At 42.8% G+C, this 24,797-nt stretch overlaps 1 protein-coding gene across 5 annotated transcripts in view; it reads left to right on the forward strand.

The window, feature by feature from the left end:
• The window catches only part of LOC126162235 (rho guanine nucleotide exchange factor 12), a 1,164,938-nt gene that overhangs the window by 823,218 nt on the left and 316,923 nt on the right, over positions 1-24,797 (forward strand). For all 5 annotated transcript variants that reach the window (XM_049918604.1, XM_049918605.1, XM_049918607.1 and 2 more), the window contains one exon: positions 13,708-13,783. In XM_049918604.1, coding sequence (XP_049774561.1) covers positions 13,708-13,783 — 76 coding nt within the window. The remainder of the gene's footprint in view (positions 1-13,707; positions 13,784-24,797) is intronic.

Consider the following 24,797-nt stretch of genomic DNA (forward strand, 5'->3'; position numbering starts at 1 on the left):
AGGGAGCATGAAGAATCACTTCAAAGTTATCACGAAGAAACTGTTGCGTAACGTTAGCTCGATGTGCGGTTGCGTTGTCTTGGTGAAACAGCACACACGCAGCCCTTCCCGGACGTTTTTGTTGCAGTGCAGGAAGAAATTTGTTCAAAACTTTTTCGTAGGATGCACCTGTTACCGTAATGCCATTTGGAACGCAATGGGTAAGGATTACGCCCTCGCTGTCCCAGAACATGGACACCATTTTTTCAGCACTGGCGGTTACCCGAAATTTTTTTGGTGGCGGTGAATCTGTGTGCTTCCATTGAGCTGACTGGCGCTTTGTTTCTGGATTGTAAAATGGCATTCCTGTCTCGCCCATTGTCACAACCGACGAAAAGAAAGTCCCATTCATGCTGTCGTTGCCCGTCAACATTGCTTGGCAACATGCCACACGGGCAGCCATGTGGTCGTCCGTCAGCATTCGTGGCACCCACCTGGATGACACTTTTCGCATTTTCAGGTCGTCATGCAGGATTGTGTGCACAGAACCGACAGAAATGCCAACTCTGGAGGCGATCTGTTCAACAGTCATTCGGCGATCCCCCAAAACAATTCTCTCCACTTTCTCGATCATGTCGTCAGACCGGCTTGTGCGAGCCGGAGGTTGTTTCGGTTTGTTGTCACACGATGTTATGCCTTCATTAAACTGTCGGACCCACGAACGCACTTTCGACACATCCATAACACCATCACCACATGTCTCCTTCAACTGTCGATGAATTTCAATTGGTTTCACACCACGCAAATTCAGAAAACGAATGATTGCACGCTGTTCCAGTAAGGAAAACGTCGCCATTTTAAGTATTTAAAACAGTTCTCATTCTCGCCGCTGGCGGTATAATTCCATCTGCCATCTCTGGGACGTATTGACAATGAACGCGGCCTCATTTTAAAACAATGCGCATGTTTCTATCTCTTTCCAGTCCGGAGAAAAAAAATCGGAGGCCTTAGAACTTGAATGCACCTCGTAGAATCTTCGACACGTACCGACAAATCAAAGCGTACGTTAAACTAGACTTTCGTTAAGTCACCTATGCGATTTGATGTACTCCTCTACTCCATAAAGCACAATATAATGTCCGCTGAAGATGCTTTGAATTACAAAAGGTCGCTCTCATTTCTGTTTCATTCATGAAGACGCAAGCGAAATACAACTTTGCTTTCGTAGGCGATACCAACCTCCCTTTGTCGCGGTTTTTTGTGTAAAATATACCACAAAGGCAGAATCATTGTATCGCGGTTCGTCGGCAACACTGTCAAAATTTATCCATCATCGTTACAGAGAAACGACGACACTTCGTTCCCAGTTTTTACTTTTGTAATTTGCATACGATTTTGATCGCATTTTAGGACTGACCGAAGAGGCGTGAACGTTCAGCAACATAGTTTTGGCTTACTCTGTGCTCTTCATTCAACTCGATTGTTAGTATTTCACTAATTTGAATAGTGTAGAGGTTGATGTCTCTTTAACTCTTATAGACAGTTTCATTTGGAGTTGGCTCAAATTTTTCTGCGTGATCCTAACCAGCCGTGACAGTCACGATATTTACCATTAGTGGTGTAAACTTCCGTGTGGGATTTCTGTGCTGTAATGAAAAAGGGAGCCCTGCATTTTAAAAAAATGTTTGGAGATTGAGGCGCTTCTGTAGTACCATCCTGCTTACTGTGCGACACATCGACACAGCACCAGTGCCTGGAATGCCACGAAATAGTAAGCGCGACGTCCAAGGGCAAGCGGAGCGCAGTTGCCAGAGGCGCGTGTCTGGCAGTGGGTTTGTTTGGGTTGGCGACGACTCTCCACGGCTAGGCTTAGGCCACCTGTGGCTGACGGCGACGCCTCTCTTCCTGCCAGGGCAGCTGGAGAAGCCTCTTGCTCGTACTCTCTGGATATGTCCTCAATTTCAGCGTCATTTTCGTCAATTGTGTCGGTACTTGTCTGCTTTTTGAGGAGAGTTTCAAATATGTCCAAAATGGCATAGAAGCCACATACTGCTGGTATTTTCCTTAGGTTTTTGTGCACAGTCGTCACTTTCACGAGACGCGATGATCTCGCGTGATGTTGACGAGTAAGAACTTTTTTGTTGATTATTGTAGTACCTTCGTATAATATGTCTTTTGATATGACAGTAGCTCCTATATTTGCAGCGCAAAGTTACCTAAGATAGAGAAGGTACTGTAGGTGGATGGACCTCATAACTACTGAGTCACAGAGCCTTTGTGTGTGTGTGTGTGTGTGTGTGTGTGTGTGTGTGTGTGTGTGTGTGTGTGTGTAGGGGGGGGGGTGGCGGCCTAGCATTTCCTCATGGTTTTAACTCAGCTGTTACTTGCGATGCAAGTGATCGCATTGTATGGGTGAGGGTGTTACCAGAACTAGTTAGGTTTATCAAGTCGAGAAAAGCTGCGCAGAGGGCTTTGTTTCGGGACCTGCTGGGATGAAATCCTCGTCCTGCCGCCCAAACTTCAATATTCTGTTTCCCAAATCAGATCAGGTAACTGCCGGAATGGCAGCATCAGCTCTACAGCAGATTTCTTAACCATGCTTCCATATCAGCTTCCCGAGTAAAGTGATAGAGACACTAAACGTACATCGGACAGTTCTTCTTTCTGTACAAAGGCTGGTTTGGTGCAGCTCGTCTTTGTAGTCTGTTGTGCGTTTCTGTCCCGTAACTCCTGCTCTCTGTGACTGTATGACAGGATTCGTATATTGAATGTTTGTCTCATTATTCCTCATTATCAAATTAGCAGTTTCTGGATACGTCAGCAACCTATCTCTTATTTTAGGCAAGTTGAAGCATAAAGGTTTTCTCTCCGCAGTTAGACTCAAACCTCTTCATTAGTTACTGAATCTATTAATTTAACATTCTGCTTTCTTCTATAGCAACACATACCGAAAAGTCTAGTCTTTACAATCGCTACCGTTCATCATTATTTAGCTTCTATACAAGGCTACAATTCGACAAATACTTCTAGACAGACATTTACAATGTAAATTTACATTACATGCTAAAATATTTCTCTTTCAGAAAACCTTTCTCGCTATTGCCAGTCTTATTCTTCTTAATTCAGTCACTATTTGGTAGTTTCATCCGATTTAATGATGCTTACGTAATAATGTCCATATCTTTACTTACTTTCCCTTGTATTATCGACGAATATTTTATCACGCCTTATAATATTAACAAAAACAGTGTCCGTTATCTTGTGATGAGTAGATAACGATTACTATATAGTGTCATCCTCCACAGCTAGGAAATACGTGGACTTGAAGTTTCGTGAGTTAGGTAACGTACCTTTTTTTCTTTTTTTTTTTTTTTTTTTCTTCAAGATACAGATTGGCGTATATTTTCGTTTAATCAATTTGTTGTCCTTACGAATTAAGGAATGAATACTCGGGGTCAGTATTGTCGTATGTACAAATATCAGAACATTCACAGCGTCGAACGACAGAGAAAAAAGAAAAATCACGTGCTGGTACATTATCTACGTATATGGGAGATTTTCTTATGCGAAGGTCTAAATTGGCATTAAGTACGTTACTATTGCGTTAGTCGCAGATGCAGCGCTACAGGGACTGTGTAGGTTGGTCTTTGCACAAGTAATTAGGTTCCGCCCTTCAGCAGTGTAGCGAGAGCAGTGTCGGGTCGCTGGCCCTTGGATTGGGCGGCAGTTGTACAGACACGGCTCGTAGCGGCTCTTTGAGTTGCTCGATGCGCGTCTGGCAGTGGCGCTCATCTGTTGCGGAAAATCGATTGGAGCCGGCGCTGCGCGGTGCTGTGGAGCGAGTGGCGCGAGGCGGCGGGTGCTTCCGCTTGACCTGCCGGCGGCACCTGCTGTCGCCCGGAGCAGCAGAACTGCTGATGCTGTCACGCTCCAGCGAGCCGCGCCGAGCCGGCAGCAGACGCCTAATAGCATCTCACGGCAAAAAAACTGTTGCATCAGTAGTGACTTCGGGTGGCGGTGGGGAGAAGGCAGGAAGAGTGTGACAAGTACCCAGTGCGCACGCGGATAGCGGAACAAACACAGCGCACTGCCTGCCATTGCCGTCGTCGTCTTGATGTTGTTGTTATCGTCGTCAGAAGACGATAATGATGCAGCTCTCTAAGCCAGTCGGCGTTGTGTACGAGTCTTCCCATATCTGCATAACTACTATACCCTGTATTGTTCCGTCCTTGGTGATAACAATTTTTACTCCTAGAAAAATATTCTCCCACCAAACAAACTCTTCCTTGATGCCTTGACGTATGTTACAAGCTCTTAAATTCGTAATTGAATTCAGTACCTCTGCATTAGTTACCCGATGTACTCAGCTAATACTTCAATAAATTGATCTGTCAGTCGTCCTTAGCTATTGATATCAATCACTTTTAGGTTAGGATAGTCTGTATGAAACTGAATAAAGGCATTATTTCTTTTTCCAGACAAGTAGCCTGAAACAAACACTGATTGCAGCACTTACACGTTACACACTCCGCTGTTGCACATATATGCAACAAATAGTTCTGACTTAGACACCCTTTACTCAGTGCAAGTTTTATTACTTGCTCTCTGTTAATATTTTTCTATTGGCTGTACTGTTGAAGAAACTTGCTGTGCCTCTAGCACGAAAAACAATCTCTCTCTCTCTCTCTCTCTCTCTCTCTCTCTCTCTCTCTCCCTCCCCCCCCCCCCCCACACACACACACACACACACACACACACACACACACACACACACACACACACACACACACACACGCACCGCACAAATATCTCCTTTGACCGTTACATGGAAATACATCCGAAAGTTCGCTAAAAAGGTTGATTGGGTTGGAATGTTTTATAACTTACACATTCAGCAGGAGATAAGGTCAGTTGAAAGAGCTGCATACAAGTGAAAATGCGTGTTTTGGGTCACAAATAATTGCTTAATAAATTGAGGCGAAAAGCGTCTGGAGAACAATAATACTGCCATCATTCAGTGGCATACAGACGGTCTTAAACTAAGATTCGTTACATTACACGCATCAGATTCCAAATGCCTGCTCTCTTCGTGTCTCAGCTGTTCGGTGTCCAAGTTTAATTTCCATACAAGGCTACACTCAATATAAATTTCTTAAGAAAAGACTTTGTAATATTGTAACTTCATGTTTGACGTTAAGAGTTGGGTTTTTCAGACGCTTTTCTTCCAACTGTCAGTCTGCAGTTCACACCTTCTGTTATTTTGCAGCCGAAATATTAAACATCATTTACTACTATGAATCACATTTATAATCGTACTCCGTCACCTTCACCTGATTGAACTTGATTACACACCATTACCTTCGCTTTGCTTTGTTTCGTTGATGTTAAATTCTCTCGAATTTGGCCGTCCTTGAATGCACCTGCTGCATGACGACCACCCAGCTCATTCTGCACAGAACGTAGTACCACATGGTCTTTCAAATTTTGCCCCGTCTATTCTCGTGAAATGGTTGCCAGAGGCCATTTTCTCTTTCCGTGAATGAAGAAATGCAGGAAGGGAACTGAAGTTAAAGGAGAACAAATACAAAACTTCAAGGAATGCCGATGATATTGTGCGATGGGTACTGAAAACCATGGTAACGGTGTTTGTCCGTCTCTGCGTGTTCATCTTACAATGCGACACACTCGTTCTATTTGTGCATGGATTGACTGAGACTGTGGTTGTTGAAGCCTGCATTTTAGCTTTTCGGGAATCGTTCTAGTTGTCATTATGGAAATGCCTACGACCCAGTGATTTATTCGTCCGAAGAAATGCATGGGTGCCATTTAAGGAGAATAGCAGTGGTAAGGCACCATTCGATAGCCCAAAGAAACAGCGAGTGCGATTGTGTCGTGTGCAGAATGAGATGGGGCGTTGTCAGCGTAAAAAGAAAGCCTCATTAAGATGTTACGATAGTATGTTCGTGCGACAGTAGGCCTGTTACGTATCATGGCAATCCACAAAACACTCAAATTGCCGATTGTGGTTTGATCTTCGTCTTTTCGGCGGCGATAAATCCACATGTTTCCATGCTTATTTTTATCCTTTGTCTCGGGGTCATAGACATAAACCGAGCACTCGTCCGTGGTGATATGAAGCTAAAAAAGTGTCACGGATTTTGCTCACACAGCTGAACATTTCAGTAGTCTTATTGAATGAGTGTGAGCAGAAGCAGAACCCAGCGGGCGACGGGGATGGTACTTCCAGCGAGTTAGTTCCTTGTAATTTGGCAAAATAAAAGCAAACAAAACGCCGCGTTTTGAGCCAGACGAGCCAAATGGTAGAGATCGACAGTCCTGTCATCCTTTACCGTCATGTAAAGTTATCATATGATAAAAACGCATTTGATAATGATTTATACAAGATATCTGTATGGTGCAAAAAGTGGTAATTGACTCTAACGCATGAAAAATGTGAATTCATCCGCAGGAGCACTAAAAAGAACTCACTACATTTAGGTTACAAGATAAATAGTACAAATCTGAAGGCAGTGAACTCAACTAAATACGTAGGGATTATAACTGCACATAACTTAAATTGGAACGATCACTTAGACAATGTTGTGAGGAACGCGAACAAAGACTGTGATTTATTGGCAGAAGACTTAGTCTTACAGATCTGCTAGAGAGATAGGTTTCACCACGCTTGTCCGCCCTCTTCTGCAGTATTGCTGTGCGGTATGGCACCTGCATGAGATAGGATTGAGGGCATCGAAAAAATTCAAGGAAGAGCAGCTGCTTTGGTATTATCGCTAAATGGGAGAGTGTCAGGGATGTGGTACGCGAATTGCGGTGCCAGTCATTAAAACAAAGGTGTTTCTTCGCTGCGGCAGGATCTTCTCATTAAATGTTAGTCACTAACTTTCTCAGTATGTGGAAATATTTTGTTGGCGCCCACCTACGTAGGAAGGAGTGATCATCATAATAAAATAAGAGAAATCAGAGCTTGCACGGAAAGTGTCCGTTTTTCCCGCGTGCTGTTCGACAATGGACGGTAGAGAACTAGCTTAAAGGTCCTTCAATGAAACCTGTGTCAGGCACTTCATTGTGAATTGCAGAATTTTTGTGCACCTGTAGATGTATAAGTGTGTTTCGTGTAAATTTCAACCAGGAACAACCGTTCGCCATATTTAGTCTAATTTTTTTGGTGCCTACCGCGATATCCCCGGCTACGATGAAGGTCTGCAGTTTTTTATCCACGGGGCCAAGATGCTAAAATTGGGGCTTCTGTTATAACTGATTAGTGCTCTGGGAATTGTGTGTAACAGTGCTGAAAATTAATGTATCTCAAATTTTTGATAGTTATCTGCTCAGTATTTTTGTTCATTTTTTTCTTGTTCTCTTCTAGTGTAAGAAGAGTATTCTTAGACAATGAGGAATTTCGGTACAGAAGTGTACAAATGAAACTCGTATAGTGCTGGATGGCCGTCTTCCCCAGAGTTTAGTACAATATCCTTGCCATGTAAAACTGAATATAGTCTCAACAAACCTTGACACGCTGTTTTTTTTGCCTACAGACGTGAAGTAATGTACTACCGTTATTAAATTATGCAGCAGGGAATTGGGGATGGATATTAGGCGCGTGTACTGCAGTCATGTTCGCGTCGTGCTCGGCGTTCAACTGACTATTTATGTAGCTCAGTACCTTAGGGCTGTTCGAAAAAGGAACGGAGAAAACTTAAGAAAATATACACTGAGATGACAGAAGTCATGGAATGGCGATATGCATGTATACAGATGGCGGTAGTATAGCGTACAAAGTGTAAAAGGGCAGTTCATTGGCGGAGCTGTCGTTTGTACAGACTTCGAACGCGGAATGGTAGTTGGAGCTAGATGCATGGGGCATTCCATTTTGGAAATGATTAGAGAATTCAGTATTCCGCGATCCACAATGTCAAGTGTGTGCCGAGAATACGAAATATCAGGTGTTACTTGCCACCACAGACAACGAAGTCGCGTACAGCCTTCACTAGCGACCGAGAGAAGCGATGTTTGCGTAGAGTCGTCACTGCTAAGAGACCAGCAGCGTTGCGTGAAATAACCGCAGACGTAGGACGAACGTATCCGTCAGGACAGTAAAGCTAAATATGGCGTTTATGGGCTGTGGCAGCAGATTACCGATGCGAGTGCCCCTTCGTAACAGCACATCGCATGCAGTACCTCTCCTGGCTTCGTGACCTTATCAGTTGGATCCTAGACAACTGGAAAACCGTGGTGTGGTCAGGTGAGTCCCGATTTCAGTTGCTAAGAGCGCGAGTTGTCAACAAGGCACTGTGCAAATTAGTGGTGGCTCCATAAAGGTATTGGCTATGTTCGAATGGAATGGATCCTCTGGTCGAACTGAACTGATCACTGACTGGAAATGGTTACGTTCGGCTACAGGAAGACCATTTGCACCCATTCATGGAGTTCATGTTCTCAAACAACGATGGAATTGTTATGGATGACAATGTGCCAATCACTGGATTGCAGTTGTTCGCAATTTGTTTGAAGAACATTCTGGACAATTTGAGCGAATGATTTGGTCATCCAAATAACTCTATATCAATCCCATCGAACATTTATGGGACATAATCGAGAGGTCAGTTCGTGCACAAAATCCTGCACCGGCAACACTTAATATTTACTGGGTGTTTCAAAAATGACCGGTATATTTGAAACGGCAATAAAAACTAAACGAGCAGCGATAGAAATACACCGTTTGTTGCAATATGCTTGGGACAACAGTGCATTTTCAGGCAGACAAACTTTCGAAATTACAGTAGTTACAATTTTCAACAACAGATGGCGCTGCGGTCTGGGAAACTCTATAGTACGATATTTTCCACATATCCACCATGCGTAGCAATAATATGGCGTAGTCTCTGAATGAAATTACCCGAAACCTTTGACAACGTGTCTGGCGGAATGGCTTCACATGCAGATGAGATGTACTGCTTCAGCTGTTCAATTGTTTCTGGATTCTGGCGATACACCTGGTCTTTCAAGTGTCCCCACAGAAAGAAGTCACAGGGGTTCATGTCTGGCGAATAGATAGGCCAATCCACGCCGCCTCCTGTATGTTTCGGATAGCCCAAAGCAATGACACGATCATCGAAATATTCATTCAGGAAATTAAAGACGTCGGCCGTGCGATGTGGCCGGGCACCATCTTGCATAAACCACGAGGTGTTCGCAGTGTCGTCTAAGGCAGTTTGTACCGCCACAAATTCACGAAGAATGTCCAGATAGCGTGATGCAGTAATCGTTTCGGATCTGAAAAATGGGCCAATGATTTCTTTGGAAGAAATGGCGGCCCAGACAAGTACTTTTTGAGGATGCAGGGACGATGGGACTGCAACATGGGGCTTTTCGGTTCCCCATATGCGCCAGTTCTGTTTATTGACGAAGCCGTCCAGGTAAAAATAAGCTTCGTCAGTAAACCAAATGCTGCCCACATGCATATCGCCGTCATCAATCCTGTGCACTATATCGTTAGCGAATGTCTCTCGTGCAGCAATGGTAGCAGCGCTGAGGGGTTGCCGCGTTTGAATTTTGTATGGATAGAGGTGTAAACTCTGGCGCATGAGACGATACGTGGACGTTGGCGTCATTTGGACCGCAGCTGCAACACGGCGGACGGAAACTCGAGGCCGCTGTTGGATCACCTGCTGCACTAGCTGCGCGTTGCCCTCTGTGGTTGCCGTACGCGGTCGCCCTACCTTTCCAGTACGTTCATCCGTCACGTTCCCAGTCCGTTGAAATTTTTCAAACAGATCCTTTATTGTATCGCTTTTCGGTCCTTTGGTTACATTAAACCTCCGTTGAAAACTTCGTCTTGTTGCAACAACACTGTGTTCTAGGCGGTGGAATTCCAACACCAGAAAAATCCTCTGTTCTAAGGAATAAACCATGTTGTCTACAGCACACTTGCACGTTGTGAACAGCACACGCTTACAGCAGAAAGACGGCGTACAGAATGGCGCACCCACAGACTGCGTTGTCTTCTATATCTTTCACATCACTTGCAGCGCCATCTGTTGTTGAAAATTGTAACTACTGTAATTTCGAAAGTTTGTCCGCCTGAAAATGTACTGTTGTCCCAAGCATATTGCAACAAACGGTGTATTTCTATCGCTGCTCGTTTAGTTTTTATTGCCGTTTCAAATATACCGGTCATTTTTGAAACACCCTGTATATCCGTCTTTATTACAAAACCGCGCCGAAACCACCGCCACTCCAAGAAAACTGTATAATTCACCGTAAAGAGCGTGATACTCAAACCGAAGTTAGACAGTGTTTGGTGAAACGATTGTTTCTCATTGCACTCGGAAATGCTGAATCTGCTATTCAGTAGCATCACACACAATCATTTCCAGAAATGTAAAGTCCTGCAAAAACCTGTATCCTAGATTTTAGAGGGGAAAATGGCCCCACTTGTACCCGTGTCCCCTCCCCCGTTACTGCTGCTGTTATTTTGAGTGAGAAACATAGTTATGCGACTTACGGAAAAATCGGAAACCAGAGAACATGTCCTTGATGAATAGAGGTCGGCCTTGCCGTTCTTCGATTGGTCACTAAATTTCGTCTTCAAACTCAGATCTATGTTCAGTATTTGGCAAGAACGTCTTTATTTCTTCTTATGAAATGGCATTTCATGAGTGCGTTACGGAATGTCTTGTTAATGGAATAATTTTCTGTATTTTACCTGATGAATGCACTATGTCGCGAATGAAGTGTTAAACTGTTGGTCAAATACTTTCAGGAAACTTGAATCCATGTCTCACAGAGTACAGAAACTTCGGCTCGGTGTCACTATAACATCGACAGACATTCGGTTTACATGCAACAGGCTGCATATCATTACTTTTTTCATCGTTGCTAACTTCAGATACACTGTGAGTATATCATCGCATAAAGGAAGAGATGCTTCCCATTTACTCTTCTCAGTGAAGTCTCCTTCGTCTCCACTATCGCCCCAAAACCACTTTGCTGCGTCATCCGCACTCGCTCCTCTCTGTGCGTCATCTCCATACAAGCGGAAACAATACGGAAAGGGCAGTCATTAGTTCGCGTTTAAGAGCGTAGTCCGCTATTATATGAAGCAGACCACGAACGTAGGGACCGATGACCCTCCCCTTTTAAACCAACCAACCGACCACGAACACTCGTCGCTCGTTGATAGAGGCGCTACGACACTGGAACGTGTCAGACTTCGTGCGACAGCATACCAGCCGATAAAAGTAACAAAAGTACAGAACGACGTCAGACATAGAAGCCAAATCGGAAAACGAGTGACCGAAGAGACCCGATAATGAAACATCATGGGTTAAATGCTTCCCATCTTCCCATGTGCCTAAATGTATGAGCAGCCCTTTGTCTGCCAACAATAAACTTCTAATATTGCTTTAGAAGTATAGTTTGAACAGTGGAAAAACTTATAGAAAGATTTAATTTGAAATTAAAAGATAAATTTGTGCTATTGCTCGGATGCTAAATACTATGGAGTCTGCTCACTCAACGCTCTCACAACTGTTGTACAAAAAAAATCTAATTCTTAGCGTAAAGACACTGAAAACCATTTTGGGACGGTTGAGCTGATATAAATAGAGAACAGAAATTCGTAACACGGAACTTAGGTCATTAAAATTTACATAACACGAGGATCACAACGTGCCAGGGTCTGTTACTAAGGGTCTAGCTTTTGCGCCATACTCCGGATACCATATGCGATTCCGTTAAGTTAAACGAATGCCTCAATCTCAGAAGACACGATACACGGATACAAGGGGCTCCCTACCGTAATTCATCTTTACGCGCTAATCTGCAAGCCAATGCTTGTATTCATTAGTTTGGCGGGGTTGAGTTAGTAGTAAGTGTACCATTTGACATTGCAAGTGTGTAGTTCGTATTACACAGGGTCTATAAAAATGCTGGGTGGTGTTTGTATTAAGATATAGAAATAAATCATGCTCTTTCTTCCGGAGAATTTATGTTTTCAGCGTAACTCCAGTGTTTGTATTGATAGCTTGAGTTACGTGGGGGAAGGAGGGGGCAATTAGGTTTAAACATATGTAAGGACGAGTTTTATCAGCTTAAAGATGTTGGACGCAGTTAGCGCGAGAGTAACACAGTACGAATTACTTCGTTGTGTCCTTAAGATACAATATGAATAGCAAGGAGAAAGAAAATCAAACCAGGTGTGCCCTGAAGCGACTACGTCGGAAATCACTCCCATGATGACGATTGATCTAAGCCATGAATGTGTCAGTTTTCAAATGGAAATCGACTTTACCCACAACGATCGGACTGTACCGATACATTTGGCTCATCGGGCGATTAGGAGTTGCATTTAGTCAAATTTCGATTACTTTCGTGTCGCTTTTGGAGGCGACTGGAGCACGTTTCCCTCGGCACACGGAGCAGCGTGTAGTCGTGTGCTAAAGCTTGTGTGCTTAGGCAGGAAGGGTCGGGAAGCGACGATGTGCGAGGGCGGCGGAGGCTGAGATGCCTTCTTCAGCGGTGTCCATGTTCCACCGGAAGAGGAGCCTCCCTGCAGGGCTGCCCAGCTCCAGCAGCGCCAAGTGAGTACCACGTCTAAGTGAAACACTGTCAGCACCATTACTGCGGCGGACAGTGGTATCAAGCTTTAATTATCACTTTCAAAAGTAAACTTCCATGATGAATTTTATGTTCGTTTGTAGTTGTGTCTCTCCAGTCCTGGTACACATCGAAGCGGTCGTGCCACAGTACGAAAGCACACCGCTAGAGGAGCCAAAACGATTTGGCGCAGCTCAATGTTGAAGGGAAGATAGGCTGAGCTATTTTCTTTTGGCTGCTCTAGCAGTGTGCTCCCGTACTGTGGCGCGACCATTTCAATGTATTCGAGGACCGCAGACAAACGAAACGTTACGTAATTTCATTTTTTGAGGTGATAAGTAAATCGAGGACTACCCCTCTTGTGTTGTCATCGCTCAGAACTGTTCACCAGCCAGACAAAGAAATTTCTGCAAGAGAAGCTACTCGTTTCTGTTGACTTCGACAGCAAGTGGCGCTGCACACTCTGTTGCCATGAAGATCTGGTACATTCAGGGAAACAGTTGGAAGCATCACGATCTGACCATAACCGCCCCTATTAACACCTTACAGTTACCTTGTTCAGTTTCATGAAGTCCGTGCGTTAAGACTACGAATTAACTCGAGTTCCACGTGATACACTGGCTGGTACACACATCTTGTTTCGCCTCTGTTGCCCAATTTCAACTTTGTTATGATTTTCTAGTGTACACTCACATACTATTTGGGAAGTAGTTCTGCAAGAATATGAAAAGTATCAGCTGGTGGTCACACCAGATAAAAGAACAGGCCTTCAGTAAATATGACACAGGGTGAAAAACAGCCGGAAATTTAAAGTTCTTTGGGAGTATAATACCAAAATAGAAATAATAAGTAGACAAGTAATCATCCAAGGAAAGCTGATAGCTTTGTGAAAGTGTCAGGAATAATATGGAAAACAGTTCCCCAGAAAAGTAAAAGAATATAACGATGGTATTAAATACTAATTCTGAGGTAAGAAACTCTTGCGAGAAAAGATGTGTGTTGTCGCTAATTTATGTAAAATTGTTTTTCAAAAATTTTAAAATTGGCAGCATTTGCAGCTATCAACCTCAATGTCGACATTACCCTAAAGATTCGCTTTGTCTGTTTCAGCACGCAACATGCTCCCCGGAAACCGTCCAACACGACCATCAACAGGTCGGAGAGCTACAAAGAACGCGTTCAGAAGGTGAGTACACATCACTTACGTTGCTATGATAATTGGTACTTCACTGCTCATGCCACGTCAAGTTCTGGATGCAACGCGAACTAGACTCAGGACTACAGTGGTTTTATGCGAAATTTCACCTATATCTCCTCCTCCTCCTCCTCCTACTACTACTACTACTACTACTACTACTACTACGTATGAATATCTTACCATAGAGTTGAGTGCTGTCAGAACTTCACTACACGGCCTGAGATGGGAGTTTGAGTTATGCAGTGAAAACAGCGGTTATTCGGATTTGGCTAAAGAGCCCCGACTGAAAAAGCTTTGCGGTTCAGCACAGTTCCATTCTTGGGTGTCAGTAATGTGGCTGTTGACGGAAATTGGCAATTCCGCGCTTGCTTAATGAATTCCCGATGAAGCCATCATTGACACAGAACGATAGACTGACCTGGAAGTAACGCAGCACATACATACATTTTTCCACGTTGCGGAAATTAACGCGAATGCACGGAAAGCCACTTTCGATAACTCGGAGGGGTCACAAATAGCAAAGTTTCCCATATGTGGAGCAATATAAAGTTTCGGCAGCGTGTAGTTATTGATTTACTGCTTCGAAACGCTTATAGCTTTCCCGGCGAGAAGGCATCATATTCAAAAGTGCTATTCCGGAGGATCTTCAGAATGCGGCTACTATAGTCTCGTCGTTGGATAAAAACCTGCGTTTAATATTAGCAGACTGGTTTTGGTGTGGTGTGGTGTGGTGTGGTGTGGTGTGGTGTGGTGTGGTGTGGTGTGGTGTGGTGTGGTCACTTACCATTGTGATCCGTTTATCGTTAGTCTCATTTATGCCAACATTCAGTATTCCATTTCATCATATTTTGTTTGTGACGTTGGTATAGGTACTTCAACTTCAGTTAGTGGCATTGGCTTAGTGTAGATTATAGTGATGATAATCGTGACACTGAACTTAGGTTTAACCGTCTATTTACCGAATATCTATAGCATTTTCACCAGTTATTTATTTATTCCAGTAATGCCAGTTTCCTAACAGTTCTACTTTTTATTCTGATATATATATCTCGTTCATATGCTTTAGATTTCAAGACACATTGTTCGATCTTCAGGAATGGAATGCTGTGAGAACCGTAAATGCAGTTCCATCAAGGGGGCGTCTATAAGTCGTGTCTAGCACCCTCTGGTCTCTGCGCCGATACGAAACTATCAAAATAAAAAAAGATACAGGTGTAAGAAAATTGACTTAAATTTGAATGCCACTAAACTCGACAGTCCTTTTCCTGAAATCCGAAAGTTTTGGCAGTAGACACATTTTCATGACACCTTTCCAATTACAGGCCACGTTTGTTGCAGATTCACATTATGTGTCCTTAATTGGTTGTTCCATTGCCTTCTTGCTTCCCCATGCCGTTCTTCATTCCTGGTTGTTTCGCTTAGGGGGCAGTTTGCAATCCGAATGGTAAGATAGTGTCGTTAACGTCTGTTAGCTCCTCCACACTCTTTTAACAAGGCCGTTCATACCGGAATTGTTTGCTCGTCACATCTGATGATTTTATTCAAATGACGCCAAATGTGACGAGTGTGTTGGATGTTTTAACAATCCATATATCAGAGGCATTAGATTTTCACATCGCCGAAACACTTTTGTGTATACTCCTGATAAAAGATGAATTTAGTCTTGTACTCTCTTACTTCTTCATTCAGTGGGTTCGGAAGATTGCGGTTGAGTCCACCAGTTAGTGTTTTGTTCTTTACCAACTAATCGAATAACAATTTCTTTTGCACCCCGGAAACATCTTTACGGAGATTGAAACAGGCTTCCGCCCACTACCTTGATTCCTGTTCATTTCTGTTGTGAAGTTTTGGCAAGGCATCTAAACTGCTGACGAATTTGGTTTTGCATTTGGTTTTGGCCAGTGTCAAATGCGATCCTTCAAACGCTTAATTCTTCAGGTAAAATGTAAATACCTTTGTTTGGATATGACATCACCATTTCGCATTTAATTGGCATTTATCCTATAGAATAGTATGCTCTTTCATGATCTTCTCATCTGTGTGTACAGTTTCAGGATTTCCTCATGTATTTAATTTTTAAGAGGGCGGCCACGCATTAATTTAGCAACATATTTGTTGAACTGTGGAACACAGATGAACGAACTCTTGATAAATCTTTATCCACTTCGGATGAGCTTCCATAGGCAACAAACTACACACACGCATGGCACGTACACGTACACATGCGCACGCACGCACGCACACACGCACATATATATATATAATCACACTTTCAGTTTAGAATTTAATGCATTGAAACACAGTACCCATGTAAAACAAACTCTCGGTTTCTAAAACCCTAGCTCAGACAGACGGCATTAACGTAAAGTCCACCGCCCTTCGATGCAGCTCTCTTTGAAGCAGAGGCATGGCAACGGCGGGTGCATTGGCACTCCTGACTCTGAATTTGACATCGGAATTCAAATAGCGTGCAACGCACGGTCCGGTGGCACGATGGATTTTAGTTCGTGTCGGGCTGTTATCGTGTTCGTCAACTTCAGTCTCGGCAACTCTGATTCATGTCATTCTGGCAATATTTATTTAAGCAATATTGCTGCCGACAACAATATGAAACACATAAGTTTTGACCGTTGGAAATAATTTGTAGGAAAAATATCTGCGACTAGGCAACTGAAAAATTTAGTCACGTAAGAACCTTCTCCTTTTTGTATTTTCTATTAGGCGTACAGTGGCTTCTTGTTAATGCTGGTGAGATTTCTTCTCAGATAAATATTCTTTCATTCTAGTGCTTTTCTTTTTCTACATCCATTTCATACTTATTCTGGAGCACCTGTTGGTGACATATTAGGATGTTGTAATAAATCTTCGTTGCTTATCTCTTTTCTTTAGATCTTTCAAAGGTACTTCTATCCACTAGCATTCGTTGTTTTCTCTGTGGTGACGTTGAATGATGTTGATCTGGGTGCTAGGCTCTCCATCCCAAGTGAGCTTAGAACTTCAGACGCCTATGACCTGATCTGGTATTACAGACAGTGCAGTGCATTGTTAAGTCACTTCTCCGGAAATAGAGGTTGAATCAGTTATCGTTCGATACTGATGTACTTTGACAGTGGTGTTTAGGTAGCGCTTACCTTAAAATTCGATTTTTCACTTTGTGTAACCGACCTGTGGGTAAATGGTTCTTCTGAAACACTGTTATGTGCTAGGAACACTGTTCGTAGTATTCCGTTTATTGGCAACAAGGCATCTGTATTACTTAAATTGTGGTAACACTTGTACAGGGCTCAGTGCGTATAATCCACGTTCCCTTCAGATTTTTGTCTGTCGGCAATAGTTGAAAGGCGAACTCTGCAACGAGGAAGTGAACACAAGTGATGAACTGATGCTTCGAATTACATATAGTGTTGCCCTCGGAAGAGCTAAAAGTGATGTCAGATGTTTCGGAAGATGCATTGAGGTCAGAGGTGGCAATTATGAAACCAAATTTTGAATTGGATCGTTGACCTTCAGCTTTACGCCTTCTGTAAGTATTTGAGGGGTACAGTCTAGCAGCTGTATCTCTGTAAAGACTAAAAATTGTACGCATGTTACGGATTTTGTTATTCGAATTAGTCTATAGGCCACTACCACCGTCTAAAATAAGCACAGTTCTCTCGAAACGCCCGTATTTATTGGTTTCTACTTGTTAGTCTTTCCCATTTTGCTGCGTAGAATTAAATTTCGTGCTTGCACAATCCCTGTGATACAGTTAACCGCTGCACATTGATTCAACTGAAGATGAATTTTTGGGTACCATCAGCAGTCACGTCACGTGTACGCAAGTCCACGGTTCAAAAACATGGAGCTGCACTTAAATATATATTTCACTGTTATTAAAGGGTGTTCCAGCGTTCTTTCGGTCTGTTGAGAATTGTCTTGTGCTTTGATGGACGAAAGAACTGGGTATTAGTCGGTTCGACCGTATTTGAACTACTATACTTCCTTATTTCGTTAGAATTATTACAGTGCAGATGTGTGCCACTTGCCGAAAAAGCTGGAAAGTCTATCACAGTAAATGAATACTAGTAGAATAAAACCCACAGTCCCTCTCACCTTTAAACACATAAGGGAAAGCAGTGCCTGAGGAAAGCGGGTGGCATCCCCTCTATTCTATCAGTTCTCCTAGTACCTAATAATCATTAGCAGGCAGGTTTGCGAGACGAATAAGCGTCTTCTGCAAATGTTTCCACTTGCTGTTGTTCTCATTGAGCATGGAGGCGCTGTAAACACTGTCACTTCCAGATCTAATGTATATGGGTTGGCTGACGAGAAAGAGTCAGATGGGAAAATTGTAAGTAAACTGTTTAGTATTTCAAAAGTAATCGCCGTAACTGTTAATACATTTATCCCACTATGAGACAGGACGGTCAGTTCCTTCATGGAAAAATATGTGCGGGGCCTACGTAACCATGATTATACCCAGGCGTACTCCTCTTCGTCCGAAGCAAATCGACGGCCACCAATGTTTCTCTTCAGGGCTCCAAAAATATGGAAATCGCATGCATAGAGATTGGGATTGCATGGACGACGTGTAAAGGATCCACGTGTTGCCAAGGTTGTTTCGAATACCCTGAAGAAGTTTCGCTGTAGAGTCCTCAAACATCCTCTATGTTGTTGCGATCGCTCCTCATGCAGTTTAGATAACCTTGGAGCCCTGAAGAAAGACATTCGTGGCTACACTCATGGTTTCGTAGGCAACCGTAAACATTCTTCCATAAAGGTATTAACCGTCCTGTCTCATAGTCGCATAAACGTATTACCGGTAACAGTTACGGCGATTACATTTGAAATAATGACCAGTTTACTCGCTTTTTTTTCATGTGTCCCGTTTTCACTTGTCTGCCCCCTTATATGGAAGCGAGGCTTGGATGGCAACGAAACAGGACGTACTACGAATCAAGAGTACGGACAAGTAGGAGGATACACAGGCAAGATAGAAATTTAAATATACAAATAAGGGCTTAATTAGGATTATGTCTCCAAATGATGAAATAGAATGATGCAGAAAGAAATGCGAAGAGCACAATAATCATAAGGAGGCTGAGCAAATCAGCAAAAAATAAGTTACAGAAACACAAACTAATAGCAAGAAGAAACACGGGGACTGAAAACCGGATGGAAGGAGTGGAACTAAATTCTGTAAGCAGGTGTAACATGCAGAGCCTATTAGGTCCAGGATATGATGATGAATAGGATGGTAACTCTTAAAGCAGCAGAACCGTTTGATTTTTCACCGATAGTAGACGAAACCATGTAATCTGCGTTACGTCAATCTTTCGGCAGAGTAAAGGTTGTGGCGATTTGCTAGCAATCACAGCCAAGTTCTGAGACACAACTGAAATTCGCGTTCGGCTATTCGTCGTTGTTTCATTTTGCACAATCTGTTTGTTCGGTATCATCTGCCGAAAGTGTTCCCTTTGCTTCTTACATACGAGCTACTGTGGCGCGGACTTCAGACATGGGAAAGCAGTCGTGTGGTTAAAGCAGATAAAGCTACACATGTGATACGTCACAAATTCTGTAGTGTTTAAACTACGGATGAGATCCAGTACTCATTACTCAGCAGTCCTGAGATAATAGTTCAATAGAAAGCTCGCAACATTTTATACTGCAGTGCTGCATCTACCGGCAGCTACTTCGTGAGTATTAAAGTAATGAGAGCTCACTGAGTAACAGTTACCGTTTATCGTAGGTTACGTCCATTGATCACCGAGCAGATGGTAAACTGATTTATTGACTTGGGTGATGAATCTTGTTAAAGGTTTATTGGCGCTACATATTCTGTCTATAATTCTAAACAAATAAAACGAAAGAATGCATGGAGGTCCAATATTATTTCTCTCTCACATACAAATGTTCATTGTATGAAAATTTTTCGAAGAAGGGGTGCTGCATTCTAAAATATTATTAGAGAGCTTTAAGTAGTAGAACTACTGAGCAATAATAGCAATAGGTAAGCGTAGTCTTGGTTTGAAGTATGACAGCTTAGCTCTCTGCGACGAGGTTTTTGAATAAATACTTCGCCTAGTTCATGGCTAGTCAGATTCGTCGCCTCGAGGTTTCGGCAGCTTCCTCTATCGTGAACATCAGGCGATGTTTCAGTAGGCCGTTAGGTACTTTAGTTGGCCAGCGTTCTTGTGGGGGCCAATTCACATTTGGGAGAAAAAGTGCCGGTTCGTAGACAGTAAAATCAGAAGACACATTTCCCGCGTACATAGCAGTCGTAGCTACTGTATGGTCTCGGAACATAACACGTCTGTACGCAATATCTTATGCATAATTGCATCGTTTATTTAGTAGTGAATGGAACGTGCTCGCGTAATCTTGAAGGAAGAAAATGGCTCGTGAAAGATCGGTCTTTTTTTTTTTTTTCAGCCGCAGTCCATCACAATTTCTAACCAAACAATACTCGAATAGTTTTCGTTTCAAGGGCAGACAACTCAACAAAATAACTGATGCCTTTTCTTGTCAGCACATGCGGCGTCAACAAAAATGTTTGTGTTTGTAGAACAGACCTCGTTTAATACACGGAGGCCATGAAGAATGTGTTCCAGTAACAGGCTACTTTGCGAGTTATTTCCAGTAACGAAATATTTTTGTAAATTGTTCTGGCTATCTGTTTCCTGTGCATTTCGCGATAGGCGTCCAGTTGCTTGATTCGTGGTAGCGGTGCCTTCGGGAAAGAACTGATATTTCTTCGGTAACAAAACCGGCAAAATACGCTTTTCTAAAGTTGGTAAGCATTAAGACTACTTCACAAGATTCAGCCGCGTAATAATAATTCTTTGCTTCACCGTTGTATGCAGTTCTGAAGCAGTACATGAAGGGGACTTACTGTAATAATTTGCTGCGAAAGCGCACTTTCCAAAGTAGAAAACAGCACGCTGTAACACTAGCTGCCGTCTTTCATATTTCCAGACGATGAGCGACTCAGGCGATTCACCTAGTGATCAGAAAAACAAGAGGGGGAAAAAATTGGCTTCCCTCACTCCAGTTCATCACTTTTGTGTTCATCAAGTTGTTTCATTAAGGATCCCACACTATTGTCGATAACAAAACAAGTGCAATCCCTGCGCTAGTAATGGGAGATTTGTTACTACCTGACTGCCTCACAGATAAACATAGCTATCAGCTGTGCCCCATCTTCGGCTTAATAACACGTCGGTATTATGCTGCCACTTACCAGGAGTTCGTTACTGTTCCTCTTTCGTTACAGACCAGCTAACGACAATGGTTAAGCCACGAAGTTAGCTTTGTGTTTTCACAGTACTCGAGCAGTTCATTTTTCTTTAATTTCTTATGCTGTCCCTCTTCTTCCTAATCTTTCTGGAATCGTTTTGTTTTCGCACTTCTTAATTTTTTCTGTCTTTTGTACCGTCTTCATTTTCTTATTTACGTCATTTTCTTGTGCGTCTTCATGCACTTTCCTAAGCAGGTTGGATTTTCCTTTTAATGTTTAAAAACACTGTGCATTTTTCCTTGTGAGTCTACCAGGACTCATTCGTTGGATGTGTCCACCGAGTATTAATCTCTTCGTAATTGCGCATGCAATTTTTTCGTACTTGCTTGTGTACTTGTGTGTTACTTGTTTGATTTTTTTTCTGTTCTTCTGTTTCCTGATGCCTTCCTCACAATGTTCTTCGTATATTTTCTGATTTTTTCATTTTCTTTTACCATTATGCAAATCACAATGAAACCATCAGGCGGTTAGGGCAACCTATAATGGGGAACTGTTACGTGTTCTTAATTCCACTTTCTGCTGAATTGCATAAATTTCGAGATTCCGGACAGACCGTAGCTCATGTGTTACATGGATTCACATTGTACTGCCGATGACATGCGGAGTAACGGAAATATTTCACCTTCGAAACTGAAATACTATGTAGATAACCCTACATATAATACATATAATACCAACAAAATCAGCACCGGAGTTCAGGAAAAGAGCTTTGCCATCAAATAATGAGTTACCGAGTCTACTGATAAGTGAACACTTCATATAAATCTGGGGTAGGTTAACCGATTTTTGTAAGGTTGGCCCCTGCACCAGAGATAATCTTTTTGAAACACACATCAGATAACGTCAGATATTTTACACGTAAACGTATAGCGGAATTACAATACAGTACAGTACACACTCTTTCGCCTAGTCCACAGTGAGAATAGTGGAAGCAACTAGAATTCTACGTACTCGCCCAGAGACCGTTAAGTCAGGCAGCGTCTCCGACAAGCAAAGGAGGGATCACCGGATGGCCAAATACACTCTTCAAAGGCGATGTAGGAAGGCTCGAAATTTAGGAAGGGCCAGTGTGTGCAAGACGAGGAATTAGAAGCCGCCGCCTGATTTCCCCGTCTGGTACGTAGCGCTGATGTAATAATGTCAACGCCTCCCATTCGACAGCTATCGCGACATTACGAAGTATCGACGTTGCTATGAAGGACATTGCCATGGCTCAGAGAACAAAATAATACTGAGTACCAGTCAACGAACTTGTAACCGAAGTTGGCGGCATCCTATTCTGGTACTCCTTTTAGCTTAAAAGGGGACCGCACCAACTTCCCATCACCGATTTAATTCATATTGACATAATGTGAACTTCAACACATGTGGACAGGAAAACGCAACTCTTACCCATTTCGAGAAAATTGAGTGTGTAAATTTTACGCGAATTAATGTATTTTGTGTCGTCATGCTACTCGAGAAGTACCTTGCCGAGCATATGAAGCGATTAGTTTCAGGAGCGCGAGGTCCATGGGTCGAATTTTCCTGCCTGCACTTCTTTCGTTTCCTTCCACATAACTTTTTATGACTGTTCAGACTGTGTTTATTTAATGATACATCTATTACTTTCATAATCTCCATCCTGAAAAGGGGGAAAATGGACACAACTATCAATCATATCATATAGTCATTTTATTTATGTTATGTACCGGAGTGGAAATTGTGTGTAATGTATAGAGTACCGTACGAATCAGGATGATACTAACACAGAAACAAGGGGGACAATGATTTCGATATACAGCACTTACAATGAACGCCGAATGTTTGCATATGCATGGTTTTTTCCATGTGTCTGTTGCAAAACAATTTTAAGTTACATTCGTAAGCGGTGCTCATCATCACACAATTACGCGGCGTATACATGCTGGTAGAATTACATGGGAATGAAATAAAATGAGTAGCGGAAGCAAGATTCGATCCACAGACTTCATGCTTATGACATGCTTATGAAACAAAGCCCTTACTAGCGTGGCTGCGGAATCCATGATTTCTAGCGGCCATACTCCTAAAATGTTCGAACTCGCTTTCATCGAAAACGGTTGAGAGTTGTCTTACTGTTCATGTATGTCTAAGTCCTTGTCGTTCTCCATACGGCCTATAGATATGAATCAAATCGGTGAGGGGAAGTTAGTTTGGTCCGCTTGTTAGCTGTTTTCCCAGTTCTGGTTACTTCGTAAGAACAGGGGAAAAACACACACAAACACACACACACACACACACACACACACACACACACACACACACACACACCTTTGTAATGAAGCACTTCACTTAGAAGTAACATTAAGACTGCAAGATCAGCGACTTGTTGGTTCCTTGAATTTAGCCATCACTGATAAACATGAAGATACACATTAATGAAAATACCATCGTAAAGGAAGAGAGGGCAAAGGAATCTGAGAGACGCGCATAATAATAATAATAATAATAATAATAATATCTGTAGTGCTATGTCGACTTTCAGGGTACAATTTTGTGAACACCGTTGGTTTTGTTTTAAATAGATGACCGTCCCGTTGCACGTGTAGCGTGTTGGAGTCTGCCTCCATCCGTTAATTGATGCCTCTGTGTGCACGGCGAAATGCGAGCAGCATTCCGCTTAATGAGAGCCGTTTAGAGGCGGCGACCACGCGCGGGAAACTGGAGCGGCAATTAAAATTAGTAACCGAAGCTGCCCGCGTCAACAGCGCCGCAGTCACTGACGTCAGACCGCCGCAGGTGCTAGGCTCTTTCTGCCTGCTCCTGCGCTCCGCTCCGCGGAACCTCTCCTAGCGCGACGCTGCCTCTGGTTACATAAGCTCCTCCAGTGCCTAGTGACGGCGGCGGGGGATGGGAGCACGTGTCAATACCGCAGCCCTGATAGCTCGTCTTCGGTCTCTTCTTCTTGCGAAACTAGGGCAGAGCCACATTCACGCTCTGTCTATACAAACTGCAACCCATGTGCACGCGTCATGGAAGTTTAAAGTAGAAAAAATATTTTTTTGTTTTGATCGTGAGGTGAAGACCATACTACAGTCGTGACAACTGCATTTTTCGGCGGACATCTAATACGCGTTATGTCAGCATTTACATACCAAACCACACTCTTCGCGTAAAATTTCCACTGGCATTTCAGTTCCCAAAGTCGCAAAGACTTGGAGAATGATGATTAACGGAATTTGGGGGGTTTAAAGTAAGTTCGATTTCTGATTTACCCAATTACACCCAAACCAGAACTCTCATACTTCCTGTCGACCGCACAGATTCTTGGCATGTTCAAGTTGGCGAAAACCATTTTCACATAACTTCATTCGTTCACAAAACACTGTGAGGAACTTGAAAGATACCTGAAGTCCATAGTATATGATAGGCTTGCTGACTTACGGCGTCGAAGCAAAGTAAAGCGGTCGCGCTGAGCGTTTTAACGGTAAATCCAAAATTTAAAGAACACCGTTTTTGATACGATTGTATTTTTTACAGAAAATATTTTTGGTTGTAGTAACTACTTTACTACCAATGGAAACAACCCCAAAAACTTGTCAACATCCGTATTACTGAATTACGACCGTTGTAGACATGGTTGTAGCGAAATACCGTGGCTGCTGTACCAATCTTCGTAGGTGAACAACAACGGAACAGTGAACTAAAGCTATGACCGTAACAATACAGGTTGTAAACGCAGTAAGGAACGTAAGTCCCAAA

This window comes from Schistocerca cancellata, chromosome 2 (assembly GCF_023864275.1).
Source record: "Schistocerca cancellata isolate TAMUIC-IGC-003103 chromosome 2, iqSchCanc2.1, whole genome shotgun sequence".
NCBI lineage: Eukaryota > Metazoa > Arthropoda > Insecta > Orthoptera > Acrididae > Schistocerca > Schistocerca cancellata.